The sequence below is a fragment of the Podarcis liolepis genome (genome assembly GCF_965112155.1).
Source record: "Podarcis liolepis genome assembly, chromosome: 9".
NCBI lineage: Eukaryota > Metazoa > Chordata > Lepidosauria > Squamata > Lacertidae > Podarcis > Podarcis liolepis.
This window is the reverse complement of record NC_139564.1, coordinates 56,349,875-56,368,809: the sequence shown is the minus strand read 5'-3', so window position 1 is coordinate 56,368,809 and position 18,935 is coordinate 56,349,875. Positions and strand designations below refer to the sequence as shown.

General features: G+C 42.8%; 1 protein-coding gene and 1 long non-coding RNA gene across 3 annotated transcripts in view; both read right to left on the bottom strand.

The window, feature by feature from the left end:
* Positions 1 to 4,398: 4,398 nt before the first annotated feature.
* TUSC3 (tumor suppressor candidate 3) overlaps positions 4,399 to 18,935 on the bottom strand; it is a 125,452-nt gene continuing 110,915 nt past the window's right edge. The window contains exons 8-10 of the mRNA XM_083460095.1: positions 18,825 to 18,899; positions 16,947 to 17,037; positions 4,399 to 4,875 (exon numbers count right to left, since the gene is read on the bottom strand). Of these exons, the coding sequence (XP_083316221.1) occupies positions 4,860 to 4,875; positions 16,947 to 17,037; positions 18,825 to 18,899 (182 nt within the window). The 3' untranslated portion in view covers positions 4,399 to 4,859. The remainder of the gene's footprint in view (positions 4,876 to 16,946; positions 17,038 to 18,824; positions 18,900 to 18,935) is intronic.
* Positions 8,115 to 12,575, bottom strand: LOC310686451. 2 transcript variants are annotated; one of them, XR_014515929.1, is made up of 3 exons: positions 9,393 to 12,575; positions 8,863 to 9,287; positions 8,115 to 8,786 (listed from the first exon to the last, which is right to left on the bottom strand). It is a non-coding gene; the product is annotated as an uncharacterized lncRNA (long non-coding RNA). The 2 variants fall into 2 exon arrangements; XR_014515930.1 differs by having other exon boundaries at positions 8,115 to 9,287; positions 9,393 to 11,139.

The window sequence follows — 18,935 nt, the reverse complement described above, 5'->3', positions numbered from 1 at the left end:
ATTATTTATGGTGTATGTGACACACCCTCTTTCTAAATTCACATTATTTGATTGGGGGGACCCACCTTTTTTGTAGCACTTTTTGCTTTGCTAGGTCTTTGTTTTGTTAAAGGGAAAAAAATGAATAAAATCCTGGTACTTAAAAAGCTATCTTCTTTGGTTTGACCTTCATTTTTTGCAGTTGTCCCCTTGCTGAAATTGGCATAGCACAAACAGTAGCTTCTAGGCCAAAGAGTGCACAGCTCTCATTGCAGATGGAAGCAAAGACTGCACAATCCACCCCTACATTCTTTATGAATACTAGCGGCTTCTGTCAACAAAAACCAGTGGCCTTTCCAGCTGGTGGTTTCCCTTATTCTTCCATAGTAGCCTTTTCAATTGACTCTTTGGGGGCTTTGTACTGCAGGCTACAGATAACTCAGAACCCTGAATATAAAAGACTGCCGGGATACAAAACAACACTGGATGTAAGAAGTCTCTAAGGAGTGAGCGTCATTATACACATTCTCCTTCATATCAAATTCTGGAAGGCATTCCTGAAATGAGGTACCCATTGCATAGGCGCCGACTCCATGGGGCTTGAGGGGGCCCGAGCCCCCTCAAAAATTCGTTTGGGGGGGCTCAGCCCCCCCAATAATCTCGGGCGGCGGTGGGCGCGTCCGCGGCTTTTATAGGGCGCCAACACCGCCGACGCTGTGGCTGCCCGAGCCCGAGCCTGAGCCCGAGCCCTACCCGAAGCCCGAGCCCGAGCCTGAGCCTGAGCCCGACCCGGAGCCCGAGCCTGAGCCTGAGCCCGACCCGGAGCCCGAGCCTGAGCCTGAGCCCGAGCCCGTCAGTCAGTCAGTCAGGAAGGAAGGAGAAATGGGGAGGGAGACGAGGGAGGAAAATTGCGCGCAGGGTGAAGAAAGGAGAAGGGCGAACGAGACGAGCTTCCAACCCAAAAAAGGGCTGGAAGACTGGGAGGATGAAGGATCGGGAAAGAAAGCGACGCCTTCCCCGCCCGCGACGTCACCCGCTTGTCATTGGCAGCGCAGCGGGCGCCCAGAGGGGCTGGGCACCGGCGCAGGGCCGCTCCGCAGCCGCGGAGGACAGCTGCGCAGCTAGCAAGGTGCGCCGCGTAGAGCGCGGCCCTTGTGTGGCCCGGTGGCCAGGCAAGCTCGGGCGGGGACCCCCATGCAAATCTAAGACGGGAGAAGAGGGCAGAGCAAAGGGGGTCCCTTCCCCAACCTCCGGCTCTGAGACTTCCCTGCGCCCCAGAAAAGCGAAAGGATTTTCTCTTCTTTTTTTTTTAATAAATATTTTATTAAGTTTTCAAATACAAAGTTAGAAACATACACTGAAGAAAAAAGTAAAAAAACAAGAAAAAGAAAAAAAGAAAAAGAAGAAAAGAAAACCAACCATTCAACACATTTTTTATATAACTAACTGGACTTCCTCGCATCTCCCTTACCCTGCATTCTTTATAATAAAGATATCAGCAAATTATTACCTTGTTTCGTACCTTATTTTGTACTTTTCAAATACTATACCTCTAAATTTAACATACTTTTCATCAGTTACTTATATCTTAAATTAAACATAGTATTACCTTAGATTTTGACCTTTTCTTACTTAAAATATAATTTCCTGTTTCCCAAATCTAATTGCTGAAGCTATAGTTTCCGAATCGTGTAAATTTTTAACATTCATACAACTTATATTGTTTTTGTAAATAGTCCTTAAATTTTTTCCAGTCCTCTTCCGTTGTTTCTTCTCCCAAATCTCGGATTCTGCCAGTCATTTCAGCCAGTTCCATGTAGTCCATCAATTGCGTCTGCCACTCTTCCAGTGTGGGCAAATCTTGTGTCTTCCAATATTTTGCGATAAGTATTCTTGCTGCTGTAGTTGCATACATAAAGAAAGTTCTATCCTTCTTTAACACTTTCTGGCCAACAATGCCCAAGAGGAAGGCCTCTGGTTTCTTGGGAAAGGTATACTTAAATACCTTTTTTAACTCATTATAGATCATTTCCCAGAAGGCCTTCACTTTTGGACAAGTCCACCAGAGGTGAAAGAATGTCCCTTCAGCCTCCTTACATTTCCAACATTTATTATCAGACAGGTGATATATTTTTGCAAGCTTGACTGGGGTCATGTACCACCTATAAATCATTTTCATAATATTTTCCTTCAAGGCATTACATGCCGTGAATTTCATTCCGGTGGTCCATAACCTTTCCCAGTCCTCAAACATGATGTTATACCCAATATCCTGAGCCCATTTTATCATGGCTGATTTGACTGTCTCATCCTGAGTGATTTTCTCTTCAACCTGCCCTCCATCCTCTTGCAGAAAACTCTTTGCCTGCCCTGCCCGTATCTCGTTTTTGCTTTTTAATTCCACACACACACCCTTCGGACTTCGTGGCAATCGGGCGCGCGGGTGCGTTTCCTAAGAGAGTGAGGACCCCCGCCTCCTCCCCACCTGCTCCCTCGCCAGCCAGCCAGCCGCGCGCCCTAGCCGGAGAGCCCCGGCCGTCCCCGTCGCGCAATCAGCTGGATCTCCCTTCAGCAGGCTGTGCTCACAACTCGGCCCAGGGACCCCCCAGCAGCGGATCTCCGGCCCAGCTGAAGAATCCGGCAACAAGCCCCCTCCTCCCCAATCGCTCCGCCGAAATACGCTCCAAAACCCCCCAGATAGGCCGCCGGCCGCCAAGTCTAGTGGCGCCCTGAGCGAGGGTCTCTCCCCAACACCGCCACCTCGAACTGCGTTCTCCCGGCTACCCGAGCGAACCAGCGGCAGGACCCCGGTATGGGCCCCCCCAATATTTTTTATAAGTCGGCGCCCCTGACCCATTGATATCCAAGGTGTGCACAAAACATTTGGAGCCTCTTTCACAGCAACATTGGTCCATTTATTTCCACCAGACAGACCTTTCAAGGGTCAAAACCCACTTCCTCTCTCTTCAACATTTCTGTTATGGAAGATGGACTTCGAAAATTGTTTTCTTACCTCAAAGTGGGTTGTTGCTGTCATCCAGAGGTCAGGTCTAGCATTCTCCCCGTTTGTTAAGGGAGGGGAACTTGTGGTCCAACAGATGCTACTTGCTTTCTGGGCCCTTCCAACCTGGTAGGCAGAATCAGACACTGTCCCATTCTACCCCAACACTAATTTTGAGCACCTAGGACAGGCCATGCCATGTGTTTCAGTGTAGACTATGTCTCAGGCATCATATGGGTTTTGAAGCGAAAAGTGGGGATGCCATTTCTAAGATGGCGGTTGCCCTTTGTGGTTTTATTTTATTGTGGTTTTATTTTATATCTGCACCCCAATCAATTAGGGGAACCTTTATTGTTGTTCAAAAGTTTTAAAACCTGATAAATTTAATCAATTAAACCATCTATCCACCTTGATTGAATAATCTAACCTGTTGTTCAGTTAAACACTGCAGCCCTTCACTTTAGCAACGAGCTCCTTGGATAGTCTTCATAAAGTCATACATTTTAGATTGCCCCAACCCCCTTCATCTTCAGTATGAAGCCGTGGTGAAATAGACAGCACTTCACTTAAGATACTGCCGATCTTGCACAGTGAGATGATCCAAGCAACTTCATGGACTTCTATCCTACCAGATACCACTTTGTACTTTTTCACTGTCACCACTCAGAGTTATATGTAACTCCATGTATACAGTCTTGGCTTTACCAAATTTCCTAGTAAAGCATGGTAAAGAACAAATAATCTCATTTCAGCTTTTTGGTAGGTGGTTCTAAGCAAGACACTCAATACAGAAAGTATCCATAGAGACAGAAAAAGTGGAAATAACCATCAAGGTCACTACAGATAGATGGATATGGATAGATTTGGTGGGGGAGAAGACAACCACCCTCCTCCATAAAAGAGTGTCTTCTGATCTTCTCATGTGCCACATCTTGACCATGCAGGATGTGATGCCACCACAGACTCAGAAACAACCCTCCCATCATAATTAAAGTTGACAGAGGAGCTGGCTTCATTATGAAGAATACAGGAGGCAATGGCAGCATTTCCTTGCCACATTAAGACCTGTATCCTCAGCGCTGACTGGGGAATATATGAAGGAACTGTGTAACCCAAAGGAGTTTCCTGCAGATGTACAGGAGCAAATTTGCACTGACACATCCCAGGATCCATGAGCAAGGAGTTGCTGGTATGGGTCTTCCGTCTCCTGAAGAAACAGCAACCAGTAATGCTCCAAAATGGCTGGGTATCTGTTGATCTTCTATTTTTATGATTCTTAATGCTCAGAAATGAAACTTTCCCTCTTTTTGCAATTTCCCAAAAATGCAGCCCTCTTGGGTCTTGAAGAATACCAGCTGAAATCAGTATCGTTTTGACATGGAATGCATGCTAACAAATCACTCTGCAGTCTTCAGCACTTATTCAGCTTTCATTTTCTTTATTATGCAAACCTGGGTTGGTACTAATAAATCTTACATTGCTTTCTGCCACAACAGTACAGTTTCATACTCTAAAATGGGTTGACTTTTTTTTCATCAAAGTCAATACAGCTGCAATTCAACAACATCAAAAAGACTTTTCCAACTAAAGTTAACTTTATTTAAATTGGGGACCACCAAGCATATCCCACTCATTTCTGTTTATCACATCTTCCACTTAGATATTCAATGTTTGCTATGCATTATAAATCAGATGAAGCATTTTGGTAATAAGGTACAAAAACAAAATTGTCTTCTGCACACAAATGCTGCAATTTTATCACAGGAAGCAGATGAACCAAGCAAAGACTCTTGAAGAAATGTAATGTTGGTAAGCAGATACTATCAGAAGCTGCTTATCTTCGTAGCAAACGTTAGCCTTACGTGAATCCCACTTGAATTCATTTAATTAAGAAGCTGTAAAGAACAAAAAAATATGATTAAATTCAAGGGGGGAGGGGAGTGCACATGTAGCTTGGCTTCTTGCTCTTGGAAATGAGATTTATCACCCTTTTTTGGGGTGTGTATGCTTGTGTATTATACATAATGACACACAAATCCAAAAAAGAGCCCTGATGAGACCACAGTCATATCTGGTCTAGCATTCTCTTCACAGAGTGGTCAACCAGATTCCTATGGAAGCTCGCAAACAAGATACAATTGCAACAGTACCCTCTCATGTTCCTGTTCCTTAGCACCTCAATTCCCAGATCCCAACACTGGAGGTAATACATAATAGTTGACTGGTAGCTTATCCTCCATGAATATGTCTAATCCCCCTTTAAAGCAGCTATCACTGAGGGAGCAAATTCCATAGGGTTGCATCTTATGGTAGCTTTTGCTAGCAAAAACATTTCTTATATAGGGTGAGGCACCAGATTTTCACCACTCCCCTGTATCCATTGTAGCCTTATGTGCCCTATCCCACCCTTCCAGGAGGTCCTCCAATCCTTCAGAGCTCTTGGGAGGCACAGGGTGGCTGCATCGGGTTGGGAATTAGTGAAGATCAGGTGCGCTTCCACTGGCAGAAAGTCACAACTGGCTACAACCCATTGTTTAACCATGCTTTGTGTGAAGTGCTTCCTTTTGTCTATTCTGAATCTCCCACCATTCGTATCCATCCATTCACAGATTGATTCCTTTATTGAGGGTAAAATATTGTTAGGTCTTGACAGTGTTGCACCCAGATCCACTCTGAGAGCATCTATAAATGTTATCTACATTTGTGCATATTTCCTTCCACATAGACTTGACTGTAGATCTTAAAACTGTCTCTCCCTCTCCCCCTTCAAAAAGTAAAGTGCAGCAGTTCCATTTAAGCTCCTTCTCTGTCCTTGAAAATCCCCTGCTGAGACATGCATATGGGGAAAAAGAGGTCCCTGGAGAGCAGTGTAATATTAATGCCAGGAAAGGCCAGACAAGTTTCATAATTTCACCCTGAAGAGATCAGAAAGTGGCTCTGGAAAGCTGGCTATTCATCCCCAGTGAGATACACTTACAAGACCATGCCATGCAATTTGCATATCTGTAAACTTGTAAAAAGAAATGGCAGCCCCAAGGCATGTGGGAGGGATGAATAAAAGATAAAAATTTCCAAGCAATTTCTTTCCCTTTATACGATCATGTGATTGTGCATAGGGAAAATTAGCTGCAGGCTCTGTTTAACTGAAGTTAACAGGTGGGCATTGTGCAGCACTTTAAACAGACTTCAGTAAAACAGAACCTCCAGCTAATCTATCAAATGCTTTAACTAAATGGAATGCTGATGTGATCGGGCAGTTAAATTTAATGGCTGTGTTTTCCATTAACCAAAAAAGGAGTGATTTAATGAGCACAAGTACTAATGGGCATGGACTGCTACCTCCAAGGTGTGTGTGTGTGTGTGTGTGTGTGTGTGTGTGTGTGTGTGTGTGTGTAAATAAATGGCAGTAATGGATACCTGCAGGAAGAGCAAATGACACATGCATAACAATTGTAGCATTGGGAATTCAAAAATGGAAGTCAGAAAAACTAATCCACCGGCTCCATTCCACAACCAAAGAAGATTTCCCACCTTCGCCTCAAATCCAGAGTGAAATAGAGGGAGAGACATTAAGAAGCATCAGTGAAGCAGTGGTGCTGCAGTCCGATTTCCAAGTTAACTGCTTATAAATAGCACGCTTGCCAAAATGTCAGGATTGGCTGCAGCTTCCAGGGTGGCAAATCTAGATTGGCTGGCATGCAATGTATGCAAAGGGTCTAGCTCTTAATCCTAGTGTGATCCAATGAGTACACATGGGTTTTGCATCTCAAGAGCATGTGCCATTTGCTTTGGGTTTGTTGTGTGACGTGATATTTCCTGAGTAATTATTTAATAGTTCATGCTTGAGCTATGGTGTCATTATATAAACATTACAAATCTGAAATGAGTTTCTGGGTATGAATTTTTCACATTTCTAATGCAGCACAAGATATTTGCTCCTCTTCTCTATTCATCTGTGGTTGACCTGGCACTTTCCTCCACCTTTGGGCCCAGCACTCAGCTGCATGCAGGGAGATGAAAGTTGGTTTTTATGGCTTTAACAGTCTCCCACACCTTTCCATTGAGAAGAATCTGACCACAACCGTCAACTTTGGTCCAGCAATGATTACATATTTCTACTGATTATTTATGGGCAGTCTATTTATTCCTCTGCCTTCCTAAGCAGCCTAACCTCCTTGCGCATGCACCTGGATAAACTGGTATCAAGTTCACACATCACAATCTCTGATCAGTCCAGTAGTGATAATCATGTCATTCTCCTCCCCTCCCCCAAATATAATTCTGTGTCTATAAACAGCAAAGGTCTGTCAACGTATACCGCAATCTGTTTGTGGTATTCTCAAATACTTCTGGCTTCTTCCTTGAAGGAAGAACTGCTAGTAGTTTATTCAGGGCCCTCCTAGCTGAAGTACTGCAGTACTGCTATCTCCCCAACCATAAATGCAAAACAGCCTTTGGCCTCCCAGGCAGTTCCTCCAGGGAGGCGACACCAACCACAGCTTACAGCTGACTCTAGTTCCCTCAAGGGACCATATTCTTGGTCTGAGCAACAAGAGTGACTGATTTTGCTAACTTCAGCCAAGAAACCCCCCCACCCCAGGGTCACCATTTTATTCCTTCAGCTATTCAAAGTTTTAAAGCCACGGGTGTTTTTTTTTGGGGGGGGGTGTCAGTTTACATATGGATTACTGCTTTCAATCCTCAACTGGAAGGGTTCAATCTATCTTTAAAAAGGAAGGTTTTGTACATATGATTCTGTGTTGGGAATGCAACTTTATATCATGAAGTGGGCATGTGAATGTAAAGCTTGAATAAATGCCCTGAAATAATGTCTGCACTTGCATTTTCCCTCTGCCCTTCTAGTTATAGCACTTAGTGGCCTAAGCCAGGGAATGCTGGTCATGAAAAAGGAGATACTTATGCTGGGCTTCTCCACTGAGGTTTTGGGTATTATAACATAAAGGAGATTTAACTTTCTGTTATCCAGAGGCTAACAGGCCTATATTTATACCATCTGAGAACTGCAGCCATGCAGTCCACTATTCTTAAATAATATTCCAAATTATAGAATTGCCAGAGCTCCACAGTTGCAGACATTAGCTATTTACAAAACTAGGAGAGCACAATGTCTTGCTTTCTTTTTACTTACTACTTAAGTAAGTAAGATTCAGGGATGCCTTTGTTACTGTGGAATTTGAGAAACAGACTATGTGAACCACATCCTTTTATACTGTAATTGGTACAAGGAGTCCAGAGAGAACCTGATTCTTTATTAAGTATTCTACCCAGAAGACCACTGAAATTCTAGGATCTTACTGTTTAAGCGATTCTGCTTATGTTACTGAACAGGTAGCTATCCCCCCCCCCCCGCCTTAATCTCAATACAAATTAGCAAGCAGATGGTAAAATACATTTCCTGTTGACACTTCTGGAGCTAACTTAGTAGGAGACTGCTTTTAGCCAGCAGGGCTCCCTAAGAACTGTCCAAGGTACTGTATTTGTCTGCTCTCAGATTTGATAGGACACCATCTAATTCTCCTGTAGCCTCAAGCTCTCAGGCTGGTACAAAATCTTGTGTAAGCAACCATATTTAGTATGACTGAAGCTCTTCAAATATAGAGATGCCTGAGAATATTTGAGGGTTGGATTTGCGTCTCAGAATTCTCACTGCATCCTTATTTTTAGTAAAGGAAAATGTTGCTCACAGAGCCTACTGCTGGTTGCAGAGTCCCATTTGGAAATATTGTTCCGAATATGCAGATGTCAGGGGAGAGCTGGGGCACATGCTCTCAGGGGATGGTTGGTCCTGTTCCCTTCTCAATGTGTGACTAAAATTGGGGACAATGAACCTGTGGTCCTACAAATGTTGTTGGACTGTCAACTCCCATCAGCTCCAGCCAGTATGACCAATGGTCAGGGAAGATGGGAATTCAAATCCAAACAACTCCCAGAAGGCCATAGGTTGATCTATCCTTGATTTAAATGCATGGAAGCAGTGTCTGATAGGTAGAGGAAGTAAACTGTATTTTCACAATTGCCCAATCAGGATTGCCTCAGTTCTGTATTTTGCCCAACTCTGATAGAGCTTTAGATGTGAGGCAGTGTTAACAACTGAGGACATTTGTGGGAACACAAAATATGTCTGGGAAAAGAGGCAGCATAACAGAGGGACAGCACCCAAACAACAGAGACCAAAACAAATGAATAAGGTCTGAGTGAAATGATGAACATGAAGCTCAGTGCCTTTCAAGACTTGCTCTTGCTCAGAGTGGCCTTAAATTTTGAAAATTACTGTTCAAAACTATGACTATATAATTCAGAATAAAAAAATTCCTTCCAGTAGCACCTTAAAGACCAACTAAGTTAGTTCTTGGTATGAGCTTTCGTGTGCATGCACACTTCTTCAGATAACAATATATAATTCAGATTACAGAAGCCCCAATGAGCATTTAAACTTCTCTTTTTTTGATAGGGTGAAAACTTTTTATTGAAGAGAACACATGGGGCATATCTATATAATGTATTATAATACATTTTACTTACATGTTATCTTTATTTTGGTATTCGTTTTGCACCACTGAGTTTGAGAAGTTATCTTACATAACACTTAAAAAAAAAAGAAGTAAGAAAGCCAGCCTCATTTGCAGACTCAACTTTCTCACACCGCCATTTCTAGCCCATTTTTCTTTAGATGATCAAAAGCAAGAGAAACCATCATAGACATAGTAAAGGATCCTCCTACAATTTTTATGTATACGGCCATGTATAAAAAGCAGGGGCTGGGGATGATAGGCAACCTCCCCCACAATCTTTCACTCTTGATTTATTTTTATTTGATTTCATGTTCAAAGCATATCACTTCATGGAGATATGCGGCCTAAGACAAGTGGCTTTTTGTTCCCTTTATTGATGCAGGACCAACCATCACCTGCTTCAGGAAAGATTAATATGGCCGTATGGTGTTATGCAACACATAATGTGTTTAAATATCTGTGGTCTTAGGGTGGACTTTGTTTTGGGGTCTACATCTTTCAGAATGCAGCCTTCAATTTCTCTTTACAATCAATTATTTTAAACACATGCAAATAGAAAGATTCAGTTTTCCTTAGTATGTTTCCATCGGAATGAGATCTAGGCATCATCTGGTGCATGTCTTTTATGGAGTTCTTGTCACCTCATTTCCACAGTTAGACATTGCGATTTAGGACTGATCCCATCCTGGCTAATAATATAGAAGGTCAACTCTTGTTGGAGCTGAGTAACTAACAGCACATTGTGACACTCTGAGCCCACATTTAGAACCATTTCACCACTCATCTGTAGCTGATGCATGTTAATGCTATTCTTACTAGTTGGCAGGATGAGGCAGATGAGCAAACCACCAGTGGCTGAGCTTTCTCTTGATCGCAGGCAACATGGTCATCATATGGGGCTTCATCTGTCAAGCATGCTTCGCTGTGCATTTTTTAAGCCTTAAAATGTTAACTGCTGTGGGTCTCACACAGCTTGAAGTCCATTTCCCCATTCATGTGCATCAAGTCTAAAAACCCCCAAAGCATGTAGAGAAGCATCCTTGTAACCCACTTTATCTTAGTACCAAGGCCAACCTGGCAGCCTCAAGTCACGTGAGATGACAAAGTGCCACCTCTTCATGCCAGTGGTGCCCTAAGCTCCCCAAAGGGGCAATCCTTAGGTGGGGATGAACCTTAACAGGGTGTCTACCATTAGTAGAACAGTGTGGCAGCAGATCTATTTTTTTAATTGAATTTATATACCGTCCTATGCCCAGAGTTCTCAGGGCAGTTCACAGAACAAGTTCCAACCACTTCATACTGGAAAGGATTCCTTGGTGATTGCCCTACAGCTGTAAATTTCTCATTCCTTGGGTTCTCAGGCCACCTTCTCTCTTCCTTTGAAAGATGCAGGAATACAATTTGGGTAATGAAGAAGTAGGTGGGAAATAATAATTTAAAAAATCCTGTCTAGTAGTCCAGTTTTGTAGTCAGGCTTGGAATGGGAGGAATTAGTTGACATATCTGTGTCCCTACAGATGCTGTTGGACTCCAACTCCAATAATCCCTAAGCAATGGACATGCTGGCTGGGACTGATAATAAATAATAATATTTTTTTATTTTTTTTATACCCCGCCCTTCCCGGTTCAGGGCTCAGGGCGGCTAACAACAAATTTAAAAGACTTAATTGATGCTACAAAAAAGAAAGAAAGAAGAAAGAAAGAAGCATAAAATACGGTATAAAATGTAAATAACAATAAAATCAAAAATCAAAAATCAATTTAGGGGGGAAATCCATCCAATAAACATTAGATGATCACCAGGGCTAGCTGGCTAAATTAGTCCCACTTGGGCCAGCGAGGAGACCAAGGGAGAACCAGCTGTGGGATCCGAGAGCAGGCAATCTTCACAAAAAGGGGAGAGGGAGGGAAGGAAGGGGAACTGAGGGGAACTGGAGTGCAACAATAGCTGGAGGGCCACAGGTCCCCCACCCTAAATGATATGGAAGCCTAGTGATGTGGTTGGTGAAAAAAGGTTAGCCTACTGCAAGCCAACAGCTAGTGGAGTAAGAAAATATGGAATAAAGGAATAATAACAGTAAATAATAGATGCAACTTAAGTTATGCTTGAGCAGCTAATCACATCAAAAGGAGTTGGTTAAAACCCCCCAGGATACTTTGTAACACAGGGTGTTTCAGTTCTGTCTGTTGTGTTTGGTGCACAAGACATTTATTTTTCATTAAAAGTAATGCAAGTTACATGCATGCCCGGAGGAGATTTAACCTAAAGGAAGCAGGCAGAGGGGCAAGACTGTAGCACAGCCACTCATGATTACTGCAGGAGACAAAATTGATTTCATGAAGAGCCTAATGAATCCAGCAATGCTTTGCTCAGGGACTATAATACCCCCAGAGAGTTGGGTAAAAAGTCCCCACGCAGAAGGGTGTGATATTAGATGACTTTGACACAGCACTGAAGCAGGTAACTAGGCCAGAAAAGTTATAAAATATTGACTCAGGAGCTAGTAAATTTAGCTGTAAAGGCTGTTGTGTTGCTAGCCACCAGAGATTCTCCAGACAGCACACCTGAAGACTAACTGTTGAATGTGCCATTCAAATTACTTGTAAAAAAAAAAGTATATGAATTAAGTTCAAAATGAGCCTCAAAATATTAATGGGGATTTCTCTCCCCCTTCCTCTCAATGGACCCAACTGATTAGGAAAGAAGGGAAGGTAAGAAAACAGATAAAGAATAATTCTGAGGCTGCTTCTTTGTTTTAAGTTTGGTGCCTGCCACAGTAAGAAGTCTAAAAAATGCAACAAATTTTCAGGGGCACAGGTCAAAAGTCAGTTGTGAACTGAGAAAAGGAATGATCAAAGATGTGAGTTTAGGATATCTCCTGTGAGCCAGAAAGTTGTGCAAACTAGAAGTTTTTAAACCTCATTTCTCCATTAGAAGATCAGCAATGGCAGAAAGACTTGCTTTAAAAGGAGGGCCATAGCTCAGTGTTCCTGGATCCAATTCAAAGTGCTGTTTTTGACCTTTAAAACATCATATGCTTCAGGAGCCCTGTACTGAAAACTTTTTCAGCTTGGTGGGTTGGATCCTGAAAACACAGCCCACCTCTAGGGTGCTGCTTGCCAATCACCTAATATCCCCATGATGTCAGAGGGCCCACTTTTTCTTTGTAGTGTGGTGTGTGTACCAGCTGCGGTGTGAAGGAAGATTCCAGCAAATCAAATTAGTGCTTAGAGTCAGCACCAGTCAGAAGGAGTGTCTCCACCTCCATCGTTCTGCCCAGACACTGAGGTCCAGCACCGATGGCCTTCTGGCGGTTCCCTCGCTGCAAGAAGCCAAGTTACAGGGAACCAGGCAGAGGGCCTTCTCGGTAGTGACACCCACCCTGTGGAACGCCCTCCCACCAGATGTCAAAGAGAAAAATAACTACCAAACTTTTAGAAGACATCTGAAGGCAGCCCTGTTTAGGGAAGCTTTTAAAGTTTAATAGGTTATTGTATTTTAGTGTTTTGTTGGAAGCCGCCCCAAGTGGCTGGGGAAACCCAGCCAGAGGGGCGGGGTATAAATAATACATTATTTATCATCATCATCATCATCTCTGGATCCCAAAGGATGGAACTCACTGCCGATCAGCACGAACTCCAACCCTGCTTTCAACAGAGATCACGCCACTTGGGAGATCTGACTGGGATCTTCTGAGTGGAACCAGTAGCAATGCTAGCATTTGGCACTAAATATAAAAGGTACTGAATACAAACCCTGCTTGCCAAGGAATGGCTGAGAGTACATTGCAAAGCTCCTGATGGTACCTTTGCAGCCACATCTTTACCTGCCTCACTCCTTACATGGGCCAAATTAAGACCCCTACAGGAGCTTCTCCACTGCTCACCGCTTTCCCATATGAATCTGCTTGGATCCTGAGAGTATGATCTGACACCCTGCTCTTTGTACCACTTCTTACAGAGAATTGAATGCTTCTCCTAAGTAGGCTCACCTGGTGCCAACTTTGTCACTCTTTCAGCATTTTTGTTTCCCCAGGCATTTGGGTAGCACTAATGACTTCTCTTCTCATGAGAAGAGAAGACTCCCTGGAAAAGACCCTGATGTTGGGAAAGATGGAGGGCACAAGGGGAAGGGGACGACAGAGGATGAGATACTTGGACAGTGTTCTCAAAGCTACCAGCATCAGTTTGACCAAACTGCGGAAGGCAGTGGAAGACAGGAGTGCCTGGCGTGCTCTGGTCCATGGGGTCACGAAGAGTCGGACACGACTAAATGACTAAACAACAACGACGACAACAACAACAATGACTGTCTGTTTGCCTCTCTTTGGTGGTCATCTTGGCTGGGGAGGCTATGATGGGAATAAACCCTTTCGTGTGATTATTATATTCTGAATATGTTTTTAATGTGGTTTCAGCTTCTGGTTTGGCTGTAAAAAGTGTCTGAATGCACGGTTCAACCACTCTCACACTCATACATGCCATAGTCAAGTGGTCCAATGTATCAGAACCATTTCTCAGAGTCCTCTCCAAAATGTTGCAGAAATTATGTTTCCACCCTGCCGAGTTTTTCCAATACTTTTAGTACAGAACTCTGACACACATGAAAAGCTCTTCTGAAAACGCAGATAAGTAATATTTCATGCTGCTTATTGATTGTTGTTTTTAAATAAAAAGAGATACAAGCTGAAAATATTCATTCAAGGAAGAGCTAGTAAGAGACAGGAAGGAGATATAAATATTTTGCATTGTCTTTTATGTAGTTCCCTCATCTTTCTAGATCCAAGACTTGAAATGCATTTGTACCATATTACCAGGGAACAGCAGCTCATGGATTCCATAGTTTTAAGGAAACAGAGGTGGTTAATGTTTGATTAAGAGAGTGATGACAGGAGCTGTGTTTGATGCCCCGTTTTTTCCCATACTTGTTTTTCCACTCATGTGTGTGGTCCTCCTTTCTCCTGGAACCTTTTGTAGCATCCCTTTTCAAATACTATTCAAATACTCAGTGGCGTAGCGTGGGGGGTGCAGGGGGGGTCGGCCGCACCGGGCGCAACATCTGGGGGGGGGGGCGCGCGCTGGCACTCACAGCTCTCTGCCCCTACTAAAATCCATGGGTTAGGGGGCGCAAATTACTTGCCTTGCCCCGGGTGCTGACAACCCACGCTACGCCACTGCAAATACTTAAGCAGATTGAAAACAGAAGTGTTTTTCTGCCACCACCTCTGACTGCCTAGTAGTACGAGGGCTTGAAACCTTCTCTGTCCCCCAACTGTGAGTTAGGCTTTGTTAGGGATGGACAGATCAGTCTATTTCCAATCTTTCACATGTGCTCACAGATAAATGCATTCAGTCTTGTTTCAACACTCAATCTGTGATTATCATCTTTAATCTGCATGAGAAATCACATTTCCCCCCAAACAAGAATCTATTATGCAATGAACACTAGGAAAATATGCTCTCCTCAGAACAACCTTTTCCTTGACGGAAGATCTTTGGATCCCATGGACATGTGTTGTTGCTTTGATCGACTGAGAGTCAAATCACCATGTGATGGAAGAAATCCATCATATCTTCTAAAATACTTTAAAAACAATCATGGGATTTGAAATCAGTGGCTTGGAAGAGAAAGTTGTGGCTAACTCTTTTGCCCAGTACCCCTTCTCACTACACCATTTCTCCCCAAGCTGCTATTTGCCCCAAAGGAGAAAAGTAGAACTACAGAGACCCTACAGGGCTAATAGAAGCTTCAAGGTGCAATTTAGATCAGGAAAATTGTGAAGATTAAACACTAGCTTACCCCCAAACTACTGCTCTGATCAAATTCAGAGCCCCCTGTACTTGCTTTAAGATAGTAAATCATCTTAAACCTACACAACAGTTCGCTTTGTCCTGAAAAGGCCCTAAATCAGTATGAATGGGATGAGAATGTTGGCTCTAACACAGCAGCACTGGTCTGCAACTTGAATTCATCAGGATGCCACATGCATACTCAAGTCCTCCGAACTTACAGTATGGCAATTGTCTACAGTTTTCACACTGCATTTATATTTTGCCACCAACATCAGTTGTAGCAGGCACAGAATCTTAATGGAATTTGGTGGTATTTGCAAACTTTTAAACAGCCAACCTGTTATTTTTTCAGCTGTGCTATGCTCCATACCTCAGGTGGCATTAAACTAAGGAGCAATAGGATTTCTTTATGTTGTACTATAATTTTCTCTCTTTTTTTGTACTATAATTTTCTGATTTCCTAAGGAATACCTGACAGCTCCGTTTTCTTTGATACTGGTCATGTTTGCTGCTGTGGAAAACTTGGGTGAGAGCACATTTCTGCAGGAACTTGCAGGAGAACATTTCTGTAATAGTGCAATGCTGCTTTCTATTATTCAGAAGCTATAGCTAATTTCCTCTATGAATGGAGACAGCATTCTAAGCAAACAGCTGGTTTCCAGATATGGGAAAGGATGTTGCAAAGTTACACTTTTCAGCTAAGTATGGTGCATTATTTTTACCCAGCGTGTACAGTTCGGAATTCATCAACTGATCACTGTTCACATACTTTAAGGACCATAGGGCCAGAACACACCTGGAAAACCTATGGCTTCGTGAGCAGAGCCCATGATACCTGAGGCATCAGTAATTTGCAAACTCCAAAACATAGTCCATACCTCCCAGACTAATATTTAGATTGAACTGTAGCAATACCATCAGATTTTACACTTCTCTGAATACTGCAATGCAGTTCTCAGCTTATCAAAATGCTTAAAAAATGTGTAGTTTGCAGAAAAAATATATTTAAAATAAATCCTATGTCCTTGCAACATTGTAAGCCAGGGCTTGGTACCTGAATACAACGTTTACCTGGAAATCCCCCTTTCAGTTGCATCTTCAAGCAGGAAGACTTCTTCATGTGGTATGACTAACAAGATGAAACTGCTTTCTTCAGTTTAGCCTCATACAAGCTGGCATCAGCTACTATACAAGCTCCCTCTTTGCAGATTAAGCAATTCCTTGTTTCATACACCAGAGTGCATGTCACATTGCAAGAAAGCACTTTACTCCCACTTTTTATTTACTGTTTACAGGGACTTGTAATACTGTCCTGCAAAACCAAAATGCAGTGAGTGTGTGTTTTGAAGTTGCTGGAAACCACAGGAGGGGAAAGTGCCCTTGTGTTTGAATCCTGCTTGCTGGTTTCCCACAGGCAGTTGTTCAGCCCCTATGAGAACAGGATTTTGGACTAGATGGGCCATTGGCCTCATCCAGCAGGCTCTTCTTATGTTCTTATGCAGTGATAATCCAAATAAACCCTAGAGATGCCAGTACAGTTTACCTGTTCATGGATTCATTAATGTCAAAGTAGAAAGCTGGGAGCAGGCTAATGGCTGAAAAAAGGTGATCTGCGTGGATAGGGTTTTTTTGTGACTTACCTGTATGGGTAACCATGGTACTTGGAGCGGAATATCGACAACAGGAAACTGAAGAAGAAAACGACGAGACCCAATCCCACCAGGCATATAACTGGGGGGAAATAAAAAAAGCTGATATATTCAATATTAGGTACAATCACTTATATATTGAAATATACAAGGTTAGTTAGGATGTCTCTAGGCATCATCCTTATATCATCCGAGATAACATTGTAACTCTTTTACAAAAAACAGAATTCCAAGAGATTATCTTTTCTCGTTATCACAAATGACAAGAAAATTGTTGTTTAAAAAGAAAAAGGGAACCAAAGGTGGCAACCTACAAAACGTCTCAGGGTACCCAGAGCTTGCTAGAGAAAGCAATAAACTTGAATTATGTATTTCAGGGAACGTCATTTCAGGTGTGTACGTCAGACCCTTTGGCAGGCGAAAAAATAGTACATCTTAATTATCTATTGCCACAGGTTGGCAAATTCACAGCATCCACATGCCATGTAATTTTTCTTGAAAGGAGCTGGCTGACTCAGCCAATTCAGATGCACTTGAGGGCCAAACTAGAAGAATGTCATTCACTGAATTAGCAGCTGCATGAATGGGATGTTAGAAGTCAACTGCAGGCATGGAGGGCTGATTCAGACTGGAGGGTTGTAAGAGGCTTTATCCGGGGAGTGGGGGCTTCTGGACCTAATTCTGGCCCCACCCACATGTCCTACACATGACATCATACATCTACAAGCAGGACATGGGCACAATGAAATGCAACAGAACTTTTTCTTCATAACACACTCTCTTCCACCTAGATCAGTTGACTTTGTACGGTATTGAAAATGTAGGATACAGGCTCAGTGCTCTAAGCATCACTTTTTGCATACAGAACCTTCACTAGGGTTTTGTATCACCCATTGGTTAGATATATATTTTACATATATACTGATGAGTACTGAAGACTGTAAGACTCTTGCTTAAATGTGTGTGCATGCATAGGGACTTGTTTTTGTTTCTTTTAAGGGTAGGGAGGAGTGGAGATTATTCACAAACTGGAAAGGATTAGCTGGTAGCGAGAGCAACGTTTTCTTACCTTTGTTTAGGAACTACTACAAGTAGCGACAGCAGCACTGCTGCTCCTGGTGGCCACCTTCTGACAACCACAATTTCTTCTCCAGAATGCCCCCTTGGAACAATGTGGTGTCATGAGATAGCCTTAATCCAGAACACCATTCCAATGAGCATAATTGGGATGGGTGTGAGGCAGCCCCTATTGCCATTTCCCCCCACAATGCATCTTGGAATTTTGCTCAGCCACCCAGAGTGCCTGAGGCAAGGCAATCCAGTCAGATGAGCGAGGAACAAATAATAACAATAACAATAATTCCCAATTTGCCTCTTCCCATTTATTGCAAGCTGAACATTCCCAACAGAAGAATGTTCACTGCAGCCCTAAACAGGAACTCAGAAGAAAGCGATCTGGAAAACATGCTATTTTTTTATTATTATTACCCAATCTTTCCTATTTAGTAACATCATCACTTTTACACACACACAAACAGGGCTAGTATCCAAAGAACTGCACAGATAGTTCAAGGGGTGCAACAAAGTTTTAGACTTCTATTTTTCATGCTATATAGCAAGCTGATGTTGAAAAGACATATCTCAAGCAGCTATTTGGATACCTGCCTGTGTCATTAAATAATATTAGGAAAGAAAAAAGCCTATTCACAAAAGCACACCAATATGTTCACAAATGAATAAGCGCATTTGCAAGTGCTTGTGAAATATGTATGAGAATCTGTGAGCTTCCACGTGGAATGCGGTAATCAAGCGTGAATCAGAATCTCTGAACAGCAACAATAAATCGGCCAACCACATTAGACATCTTACTTCTCCTTTTCCCAACATCTCCTTTGGAGGTAGCAGCTTCATTCAAAAGAACCATTCCCATGGTGATAGCAGCATCTATATCGTTGTTGTCAAGGAAACAATGGAAATGCG